This window comes from Monomorium pharaonis, chromosome 3 (genome assembly GCF_013373865.1).
Source record: "Monomorium pharaonis isolate MP-MQ-018 chromosome 3, ASM1337386v2, whole genome shotgun sequence".
NCBI classification, from domain to species: domain Eukaryota; kingdom Metazoa; phylum Arthropoda; class Insecta; order Hymenoptera; family Formicidae; genus Monomorium; species Monomorium pharaonis.
Window position 1 is genome coordinate 8,640,286 of NC_050469.1, and position 12,283 is coordinate 8,652,568.

At 43.0% G+C, this 12,283-nt stretch overlaps 2 protein-coding genes across 2 annotated transcripts in view; both read right to left on the reverse strand.

The window, feature by feature from the left end:
- Positions 1-12,283, reverse strand: part of LOC105837988 — a 62,779-nt gene that overhangs the window by 5,921 nt on the left and 44,575 nt on the right.
- Positions 1,274-12,194, reverse strand: LOC105837972. Its single transcript, XM_012683204.3, has 5 exons — positions 10,658-12,194; positions 9,967-10,269; positions 9,601-9,854; positions 9,398-9,530; positions 1,274-9,260 (listed from the first exon to the last, which is right to left on the reverse strand). Exons 1-5 carry the CDS (start codon positions 10,896-10,898, stop codon positions 9,250-9,252), a joined length of 942 nt encoding a protein of 313 aa, XP_012538658.1. The 5' UTR covers positions 10,899-12,194; the 3' UTR covers positions 1,274-9,249.

Sequence of the window (12,283 nt, forward strand, 5' to 3'; positions counted from 1 at the left end):
AACGTTTGGCAATTGATAAAATTTTCAACGTATAGATGCTTCAAGGAACACTATTGTACTATCATCGCACCATTGTTTAAGAGAGGATGCGACTGCATAAACTGAAACTTAAGCTGAGAACGCTTGGTCGAGAATATATCTGGAAGAGACTAAGGTAACGGTTGTTATCTTCGATACGATCTATACAATTACGAATTCGATGAGCATGGATAGCAAGAATCTACCTGGCTTTGCGACGGACCGAATAAAACTCTTTGTTCCGGAATTAATATATATCTGTATATTTACAATAAAAATCTAAATAAAGTTTTCCAGTTATTAAATTATACAAATAAGTGGAATCGTGCTTTTAGTATTTTTCTACCGATTCTGTTATAAGACACTTTTATTGTATATTTCTTTATATGTAATTTATATATTTCTATCTATACAAAATGTTATTTATGCAAAATTACATCGAACTGTTACCGAGTAACAGTGAGTCGAAGCTGTTAGCATAGCGGAGTCAGAGCAAAGTCCTAATTTGGAGTTGGATTACGACACAACCTCTTCATTTTCCGATGAATTCGTGGCTACCAAATATGGGAGATAAAATTAACGACCTTACGAAATGTGTTTCACGGATAAATGCGGAATAAAAAATGGTGCTCTAACAGGAACTGTACATTGTAAGAGTGTCTCTATTTACAGTGCAGAAGGTTTAACGGTTTCTGCTTCGTGGCAATCCGAAAACTTATGCTATCTGCTTAAATACGGGATTTGTGTAAAGCCAGTTGTATACAAACGTACGAACAGAAATAGAAAGAGAGATGCGGGTGTCTGATATGCCTTCGCAGGGCTCGCGCTTTCGCGTCTGCACTGTTAGGCACACCTGACTCTCCAACCAGCCATGGGAACCTGCCATGCCTTTCGGGAAGCGCTTGGGTACGAAGCCAGGGAGCAGATGTCCATTGTCCTTGCGAACGAGGGACAACAGCTACCCATCACCCTCATCATTTCATCGATTATACGTGTAGTCCTACATAATGAGAGACCGCTAACTATAGCTTTTTTTTCGTATGCGACTAGAGGTCTGGCTCTTAAAATCCGGTTCTCAATATGGTTCGACTCTCTGAAGTCCTCGACTCTGAAAGATATAAGTTCGATTCGCGACGAGTCCCTCGAAATCGGTGTCACGCACCAACGTAAAATGCGGCAAATATCTCGGTCGTTCGACAGATCTCTTTCTCTCTTTTCTCTCCTCTCCCTAAAATTGCCGTATCCCTCCCATAACTTTTTTTTTTTTACTCTTCACCGAACGGCGTCCCGTAGAAAGTAAAACTATCGGCCCTGAGGCCGCGCGTGTCCTCGAACGCACCGGTCTGGCACACATTTGCTACACGAATAACGCAGACAGATCTTTTTCCAAGCAGCTCTTGAATGTAATTAAATAATTAAAAAAGGGCATCGAGGGTCGATCGATAACCACAGTCAAAGAGATTCAGTCCAGGATCAACTTATTTTATTGGCATAGACGAATGCACCTGCAATGCACGGCCGTATACTTTTGCTGAATACAGTTTTATACACTTTTTCAGCGCTATTTAAATTACAGGGAGAAAAAATTCGTTCGGGAAGCCGGTGTGCAAAATTTTAATTTCTCTTCGCGACGCATAAAAATGATGGGTTGGTGTAAGTGCATATAATCACGAGTACTATGCGGAGGGGTAAAAATGTGTGCACCTGCGCGCCCTTGTGCTTTCGTTACGAGGGGTAGGAAACTCATTTGAAACCGCTATTATATACATCTTCTCGATTAAAATTTCGTAGAGCGGTACATTAATACACGAGACATCGAGATGAAGGTTTCCATATAGATCTACACGCATCGTCAATCGTACGTGGAAATCTTCGTGGATGCTTACACTTACTTTAATATCGCACTTCCCGGCTGTCCGTCAAAGCATTAAAAGGGGCGTGTTTAATCCGCGGAATAAAGCGGGCGCGTACTGCATAACTGTAATGCATCTCGTGCATCGCTTACGATCTCATACCGTTATCTTGAAATAGGTGAGTTCGCGGTGCACACGTAGCAGCACACGCCGCGCGGTACATCTGACAGTTAATTACGTTGTTTGTATTAACATTGTCGATACGATCAAACGAAATGGGTTATGCGTGACTTGCGACATTAAAGCTCGCCGCGAAACGATCGCTCGGCGCTACTTGAAAGACTATTTGCGACAGATTTTAACTACGTTTGCCGCGCTACCTACTGTCTTATTTAGGATATGCGACGCTCGTACCGATTCGCGGAATATTTATCGTTCGAAACGTACCGTTCGCGGGTGCGAATACGCGATATTATTATTACGTGCAACGTACCGATATTGACGATAGAGCGCGATAGTACAATACGTAGAGTATGATTACGTAGTAACCGTGATTTATTCCGTATACGCACTTGTTACACGTATACCGTGAGCATCATCAAGGTATCGCCGCTTCTTGGTCACGGATCATCGCCACAGTGAAAGGATTAACGTTATCCAAGTATTCGCTCAAGTATTATGAGAAAAATGTAATAATACACCGTTAATAATGTCTAGAATGACCTAGAAAACCTTGACCCTCGTGAGTAATGTGAAATCGATGCAAATAATAATTAGATGAGAGATTGCATGCTTATTTAACGCATAAGTTTCAACTAAGAAGGATGCTCGCACATATTTAAATTTATGCATCGCAGTTGCCGTAGTGAATCTGACACGAACTTTTTATATGTGTTTTTTAATGATATTTATTTCTCTGTAAAATCGAGCAAGTTTACGCAAATGCGTGAATAATAAATTAGGAATATTATTCGCGACTGCAAAATGACTTTAGTTCCTCCTGCTCTTCGAGAATTGAATTGCACGAATAATAAAATTTAAAATAATCGCAGAAATCTTTAGTATGTCTTTTTACAGTTCAATAAATTACAAATTGCGTTGTTTCAAATTTGTACTTGGAATCTAATACAATTTATATAATACAATTTATATTTGAGTAGACAGACAGGAATAATGATGGAAATGTTCTGACCTTTAGTTGAGCTAATATTTATCTTTGCGATTAAGGTTCAATAAACTGTAGGAAGAGATAATTTAATGCCGTAGATTCATCAATAACAGAAATCTCTATGTCAAATCAAAGGTCGGCAGTTTCTAGTAGCATCGTAAATACGTGACTTACGTATACATATATAATATATATATATATATACTGTACGCAAGATTAATGTAGGAGCTCTAAATTATGCGGAACTGTATATGACGTTTGTATACGTCAATGTCCTCTGAAGCAGCATGTGTTGATATCTAGTAAGCGTTAAGCGCGGCTGAGTATAAACTGATGAGGAGCAGGCGAGGAACGCTCCGGTACACTGTATCCTGTTCCACCGCATAACCAGTGAACTTTCCGTATTACATTCCGAATAACTATGCAACTATACAAATTATTTAATTATTCGGATTAAGCGGAAGAGTTAGTCAGTTTTAACGCGACATTGTTAGTCAGTTCAGCGTGACGTTGTCTGTTGAAGAGAGATACTGAAAAGCGCAGAGGTGTGCAGTTAATTAATTACGAATGCTGGGATGGAAGCGGTGAAAAAAAAAACAAGAAGAGAAAGAAAGACCGTGATGGAGACTTACCTTCGATCAAAGGAAGTTGTTGCCCCTCGATCGCGCGAACATGGTCTCGCAGATGATGAAACGGCGCGTCATCGGCTCCGATCTTAATTTTACCGCGCGCTCGCGTACCCGGAAACCCGCGTGCTGACAAGAGTAAAACGGTCGACGACACTGCCTATACGGCCGTCCGTGTCGTATCGCACGCTGCGCTTCGGGAGGCAAGAGGCAGCTCCCGGGGAACGGCTCGAGGAACGATGCACCGATATCTGCCACCGGTCGACGAGAGGAAAGAAGCTTCGCTCGCTCGTACGGCCCGGCTACGAACGTTCACCGGCAGGACTCGCTCGAAACTGCCGGTATCACGAGAGCACCGATTGCTCGTGGCGCTACCTGTACGGGGATACAATCCCTCTCTCCCATTTTCTTTATCCGTTCATTTTTTCCCTTTAATAATTATATTAATTATAATGATAGTTAAAACAAAACGACACAATGGCTCTCCTATCTCTTTTTTTTAGCCGACCTTGAGCCCCGTTAACTAGCAAGCCTATTTCGACGTGGCTGATAACAACTCGATGGCCGCGGATAAGTTTGCAGGAAATAAAAGAAGGAAGGTCTCCCGACACCCTAAAATGCTCGACGAGAACACACGCTCGCGGAACACCGCACCACTGTGCTCGTGTGTAAACGGACACGGTAAAAAGCGCTGGTGACGCTATTTTCAGTAAAATTATCGCGTATCGCTCGGCTCGGTGCTAAGAAGTCGGGCAAGTGCGAGAAGAACCTGTGGGGAGAGAAACAGGTTCTAGATTCATTCACGTCTCTCGCCGAGGCCTTGAGCCGAGCAAAAAGCGCTCTCTCTCTTTTCGCGATTCCTACAACATAAACTCATCCTGTAATTCGCGCCGTGGCTACTGCTGGCGAGCTGAGAAAACGAGCTGAGAAAACGAACGTTCGTGGAGGGTGTCCGGCGAGAAGCAGCCGGGGGGGGAAAAAAATCTCTGGTTTCTCTCGTTACGGAAAAAAAGCTCCTACACCGACGAGTCGAACATCCAGCCGGTTACATCCGGTCATTTCGCCGGTCATCTCCAGAAGCAGTGATCTAAAAACGTAGGCCGCGCGGGTAGACTTACACGAAACGTTGGCGTTTAAGGAACACGTCCGTGTGGCCCACGCACTTCTCACAAATCTGACACGTGATCGGGCGGATCGATAAAATAGAAACACGGATACATGGTGTATGTTATGTATAATATAGAGCGCTGATTTATGAGACGACCAAAAAAGTGCCGAGTTCTTACAAAACGCGATAAGCTAATTTTAGTAAGACTCCTTTTTTTGGCCGGCGTTCTTTTGCTTTCTTCCCAAAAGTGGACGTCGTAATCGATACGAAAATCGAAAGTCGCTCTTTTCGTCTGACAGATATTAAAGTCGAGTTTTCTCACTGAAAAAAAAAAACCGGATGCTACGTTACGAGCGATTCTCTCGTGAGTGAAAAGATTAACAATACCCGGACTCGGGATACGTTGGCCGCGTCGTGGGCTACCCTGTTGAATAAATTAAAATCGACATTGAAAAGGAAAAAAAGCCACGCCGACGTCGGCGCCGACTTCTTTAGCAATCGGCGAGCGCGATAAGCAATGTAAAATACCCATACCTATAAAGCAACCGTTCCTCCTGCATATCCTTCCGTAATATCCAGCAGCAATCATTATGTCCCGCTGTTACGCGCGGTTGTTGTTCTCATCAACTCAATCAGAAAGCTAATTAAATGTACCGTCGCGGCGTGCAATTACGCGCGGAAAATGGGCGACTCCCCGAGAGACGCGAATAACTAAACCGGACAACGGACAAATGAAGTCGATCGTTTGCAAAATGATCATTGGACGCACCCATAATAGTTTCATAACCAAATGTATATTTCAGCTGGAAAGCGCTTTAATGCTCGCCTGTCTCTCTTATCGCAAATTTAATGATGGATATATATTTATCCCTATAAAGCTTACATTCCCAATTTAACACGGCCACTGTCCGTTCATCTTGGTTTCTTCGTCATACCTGTACCGACGCTTTTCGCTTGAACGCGACGTGTCGATAGCGTATTTGAATGTTTAAACTTAGAACTAAAGAGAAATGTATTTTTACGAATTACATCATCACACGTGACTCATCGACATGTTATAGATAATATTAATGTAACTCATGAATATACATATATACATTCGTGAGTCACAAGTGTCTCGTGGATAGTAAGCGTGTAAAGGTAATCAAAATTTTTAGATTAATTCGTACTCATTTGGACTGCCTGGAAAAGATCACGTTTTAAAATTTCGATCGCGCGCGCATGTGTGTGTGTGTGTGTTCATACCAATCATGCGAATCGATTACCGGTCATTTCATTAGTGTTCCCCGGGTGCTCGACTGAACGATTGCTTCAAGGAATAACTGTAACGGACTTTTGCTAACCCTTGACTGTGGGGCGGTCCCCAACGAACTTTCATTCGCTCTCGACGATGCCTACGTAGTGGTGGTCATTTTACGGGCCAGTGACTCCTCGAATTATTTAACCGATGACGATCTCGATGAGACGACCACCGATGGACCTTATATGCAAACAATCGATTAGCTGCGCCACGCAAAGTTCAGCCTTACACAAAGATTATATATATAGATAAATATTCTTACTTTGCGTTTTGCGCAAAAGACCCGAAACGCGAAGATAATAATAAGCTAATAATAACAAGCTTGTAAGATGCCCATTGTTGCCTTCGACTTATTTCCTATGTTCTACTAATTTAACATTTTGCCGCGCGTTCCGACGAAGTTTCTTAACCGCAGGAAGTCAACGCACGCGCGGATGACATGTGCTCGAGTTAATTGGAAGCCTCGTTTCGAACTCGATGGCACGCGCCGCGCGCCTTCGAGGGGCGTCTTCGGGCACCCTCCCTGGAGCCTCCCAGGGAAATGAGTTCACAAACCGTGAAAATTTAATGTTCCTTATGGAAGGAGGGGAGGAGGAGGAGCGGCGCGTGTATTGTTGGCGCGATATCATGCAGCGTACCCTTCAATCCTTTTACGCAAAGTACACACGGAGAATAGACGGAGAGTTATAAAAAATATATTGTATAGAGCGAAACTTGACGGGTTGACGCGGTATATGACTTTTTGATGCACCAACCGACGGATGTTACCACGCGCGTCTGGTATATACGCGCCGATCTTTCGCTCTAATGATTCCACCTGGGTTCCGATACACATATCCGTGGGTGGTCCGTCATAAGCCGCTTGATAAGCCTCGCACCAGGTGCAGCTCGGCAAAAAGGAAGGAAGCGAGGAGCTCACTTCCTCAGTGACACTATACCGTCTATAAATATGTATCCTCCTTATAACAAATCTTAATATATGCAACTCTTTATTTTTTTTGTGTGCCAACGGTAGCGTTTTTGTTTTTTCAAGAACGAATGAATTGGAGAATCTGTGTCCGGAAGACAGAGAAGAAAAGGCATCGCTTTTGAAAGGAAGCGAAAGAAGAAATTGATTGGCGGACGGCTAGCGCGGGAGTGGGCTGAAATAACAGGAACAATCCTCTGCGCTCGCTGTAAATTTGATTGTTCGGAGGCAGGACGGCCCACGCTGTCCGGCCCGCCACAGGGCAACGCTTGCATTCTTATCGTTCGAGAAACTGGCGTGGCATAACGTAGCGTATACGGTGACGGCGTCGTGCGCACGTACCCGGCTAGCTGTCTGCTCTAACAATACAATAACGTTGGAAGGCGTCGCTTAAGGGCAAGTCCGCTTAGCTATGCTCGTTCAGGTACGTATCGGCGCCGGTAAAATATTGCGTTTACACGTTTCACGCGCGAAATATCCCCTCGTAGAATACCGCTTCCGGGTCTCGTCGATACGACGTTTCCAATGCCGATCAGTAAACGCGTTACGATATTCCAGTAGACTGCCACGGAAGGAGTTAAGCTGTGACATATTTTTTAAAATTAATTTCGTATCCGCATCTCATTGACACGTTGCAACTTTCTATGTAAAGAGACGAGACACTTTTTACGTCGATATTATTTCAGGTGCGAAAAAGAAACGAACGCTAAAATCGATGACCAATAGAAAATTGTTTTCCTTTCCCATGGCACATTTTAATTTTTACCCTCGCCGCAAAACACACGGCGAGAGCCGCATTAACGACGCACTTAACTCTCTTAGAAAGGGATCCATCCACGCCTCGGAATTGAGAGAAAGATGGTAGTAGGAGAAACAAGTTGCTATTCCCACGCTGCTGCGCCTGTTCGGGATGCTACAAGCACTTTCGCTATCCAACCTTATCGAAGCTGGTGCATTGCGAAAGGCAGGTAATAGGTTCACGACTGTAAGACCGCTACTTTTTGTTTGGGCGACTGGAATCTCTCCTCGAAGCAGATACGTGCGAATGCGATAATGATAAAATGATCAGGTAATTATCGTGAACGCTGATTGCTCTTAAGCCGTTATTTCGGTTCGTGGAAAAAAATGTTAAATGATTTTCTGATAAGGATAAAAAATTAAATTACTGCCGTTTTACTCTTACCGTATTTCGTTTAACACAGATCGCCGATCAGAAAGTCATTTAATATTTTTTATCTCTACGCAAATATCGGCCGATGTTCTACGGATTGTGGAAAAACTACTTCGAATCTCTCGTTTTCGTATCCTTGATCGTCTCCGAGAGAATCTCCTTCAACATTGCGCCTTACAATGGCGCGATGAAAAACGCAAGTGAAAAAAACGGTGCCGTTGGTCGTCTTGCGCTCAGCCTTCTCGTAAACGTCATAATGTCACAGTCTTTCGCTATGGTGCACCTGAATATTGCGGCTCTACGCTTCCAGCACCTGTTCTCTCACCTTGACACCTGACGGAGTCTTTTCGCACTCGCTCGCCCGTAGGAGAGCACATCGCTTATCCACGCGACGCAGTCGATGCGTCCGGCGGCCAACGCGCCAATGGCTGCCGATGCGTTACGCATAACGCAAGACAAATTTTGCAATCGCGTCTGTGGTTTCAGTTCATCCATTCATTTATTTACATACATTATGCATGTTACATTCTAACGCTACTTCTATAGCCATATGTCGAAATAATAAATCTGCGAATATGTTTTTTTTACGTTCAAACGGGTTCTCAAGCCTCGTGGTTTTCTATATATTTGCTACAAATATATAATTTAATTTATTTAGATAATTTTAACTATAATTAGTTTCATTGTGACGTGAAAAATACTCGCAATTGCGCCAGGAGATTGGCAACCTAACATACATGGCCGCGCTCTCTTATACCGGTATACCCTTTTCTGTATTACGATTCAATGTGAACATGAGCGAAGTGGTCAGATCTTTGTATAAGAAAAATGATGTTGCCTTTATTTATATATTAATGTTGAGAAATTGATCATAAATGATTATTCCAGTAAATAGTATACAAAGGATTGTTTTCTGGTAAATCTACTTCATGGCTATAATTTCTTACAAAGTCCACCGCTATTAACATGAGCTATAGCTGATTGCGTAAATATGAACAATAAAGTATTTCTTGTTCCTTCAATAGATCCGAGATGTTTTTACGTGGAACCTAAAATATAAAATAATAATATTGCGTTTGCGTAATGCGTGGGAACAAAATCAGAAATGTCAGCTATTGATTACAAAAGGAGAAATCGTAAATTTAATTTTACATTGATAATTAATAAGTTAAGAATAAACGCTCACCCCCGACGCAATCCGGGCTCTTACAAGGTGTTTTAGTCGTTGGATTTATGTAAGTTGCGTAACAATTTACATCGCACCTGTAGCGCAAAAGAGGATTGCCGCATCCAGAGCAGTCAGGTTGCACACTTGGAAACTACGATTTTTTTTACATCGTCTTTTGATATATAAAAAAATATATTTCTGATTTGATACGAGATATCTACCTGTGAAGTTCCATGGAAGCCGGTTTGTTGAATGCAAAGCCACTGATTGTACGCGCACCCACCCGTAGCTCCGAATCCTACTCCGTACGTAATTTGCGGTACTAACGAGACTTGAGGTACTATGGGGATCGACGGTACAGCTCCAGGGTATACCCCTGAGTATACCCCTGGATACCCTGGATATCCTGGAAGCTTTGGATACCAGGGCGGGTAACAGGGCGGACTACCAGGACGGCAAGGACCACCGCCAGGTGCTGTGAGTCGGAAATAAGTCCGATTTTACGCTCTTTGTTTATTAAACTGCACATATTTCACAAAGGAGTCATGTATTAAATCTTATATTAATAAATAGAGGCTTTGACTCACGACAGCAGCCATCGAAAATGTCTCCTGGCCTAGTAGTACCATTGGGAAAAAAGATTCCACTGCCATTAATGGTCGCGAAAGGATTAATGACATTGTTAATGCCGATATTCGTCGTTATGTTGGTAGTCTTTAGTCCATCGTTGGCTAGATTGCAATTTCCCGATGTGCATTCCGTTTCGTATTCCGTGATTATCTGATGCCGGTGCCTGGTCTTCTTCGTGCAGTGGCTACATTTTTTCTCGCAATCGTGATCCAAGTGATGTTCGCACTTTTTTAGACACGTTTCCAGACAATGAACAGGATCTGTGGAATTTTAATGCTTATCGCTTGCAGCATTAAGCAAAATTCTCTTGCAGCGGCAAACAAAAATAAACGGTACTTAGATAGTACGGTACATAGATAATCGAGGATAATTAACTGTATAATAATAAAGTCTGTCGCGATACAAGTATCGCTTATACTTGTCCGTCATACTTGAAAGTCGCGTTAATGACCAATCGCGTGTTGCGCAACCGCGCGTCTGTACCTTATAAAAGATTCAGTAATTTTAATTTAATACGTCGGCTTATCTATTTAAACGATCGTGCAACTGCAACAGTCGCAATTGCATAATACATGTTTGAAGGCTTCCGAGCGGTACACGCGAATTCCCGTGTTTATTACACGGTTGTTATAACGATTGGTGATCTACCAGTTTCCGGCGCCCCGTCTCCGTGGCTCGTGTGATGACCGTGCCTCTTCGGTCTCATCAAGCACTTCACGTACTTCTTGTAGTCCGGATTCCGGCATTCATCGTACACCTTTTGCTGATCCTCGGTGATCGGTGCCTCGGTGTTGACTTCGGCATTCTGCTCGGGGTTTCTATCGGCGTGCGCTACGAGCGTGCTCAAACCGACGAGAAGGTACACGAGCAAGTGCGTCGTCACTTCCATAGTTCGCCGAGTTCTCACAACGGAGTAATCGGACGAGATGAGCGACGCAACCCTTTATACCTTAAGCCCGTTTATTATACCCGGGCTTGCTGCCCCGGGGTTAACGACCATTACCGACAGCGTTTGCGCTATGTCAAAGTCTTAGTTGGAAATGTTTGCGCCGCACGCCCTCGTAAAGATACGTCGTCGCACGTCGGCTAATATATTAACACGTAAATTGTTATCTCTTGTCTCACTGCAACGGAGCAGTGCAACGTCAAATTTGCACTGCTTATCGCGAACACCGGCCGCTGCGAGGCTGTCGTCCGCTATCCGCGCGGCGCCTCTCTCACCCGAAAGCTATGTGAAGATGGTTACGCGCGGCGTAACGAAGGTAGGGGTTGCAAAGTGTTAAAAACATACTCTCGCAATGATAATATTGGCCGCGTCGCGACAGGATGCGGTCATAGACACACATAGTTGAATAAATATGGCGATACGAAGGAATTAATAATAAAATGGCATTATCTGCAGCATTCCATGTGATTAGTGTTTAACGATTCTCTATTTTTAGTCGTCTTATTCGCTAAGGCGACTCTCGAGTTTACTACTTGAACCTTTCTTCCTCGTAATATTCCTCGAGCGCTATCGCTCGTAACTCGTTTGTTCCGCAAACACATTTATTCAAAACGTGTCATTATCGCGTCCTACGTATATGTGTGTGCATGTGTACTACCGCGCGAAATTTTTTTTTTATGTATGCTCGAAAGAATTACGTTGGCTAGTTATGATATAACAGAGTCTGATGTTGGCGTGATTAAGATCGAACGGGATTGAAGTAATTTTGTAAGTATGCATCGTTTGCAATTATCCAAGTAGCACAAAACGTTGGCGCAATATTGGAAAATAATGCAAATACAATATCCCCAATATTGGTCCAATATTGTAAAGTGGACGGTTCACCTTATTTAGACGATTTGTCTAAATAGTAATATTGGTTTAACATTGGGTCAATATTAGACCGTTCAATTTTTCATATTGGAGTGTGTGCGCATCCTAATTTAGAACCAACATTTTATAATCAATATTGACGTTACATTGAAAAAACATTGGCCAATGTACTCCCAATATAACCAATGTTATGTCAAAGTGCTACTAGGGTAGAATTTTGAATTTAATATTTCAAAGATGGTTTGTCGATCTCTTGCGAATATCAGTAGCAACGAAACCGTACGCTTCGAATAGGTCAGTGACATTCGCTCTTATCACAATCTTCTGAGGTTTAGAATAGGAAACATCCTCTCTCTATCGTTTCCTTTATTTACATTGCTCATCGATAAAGTCGCGCGCGAATAAATATACTCTCGGAATTTTAATTTACCCCTGCATTCCCGAGAACGAACTGT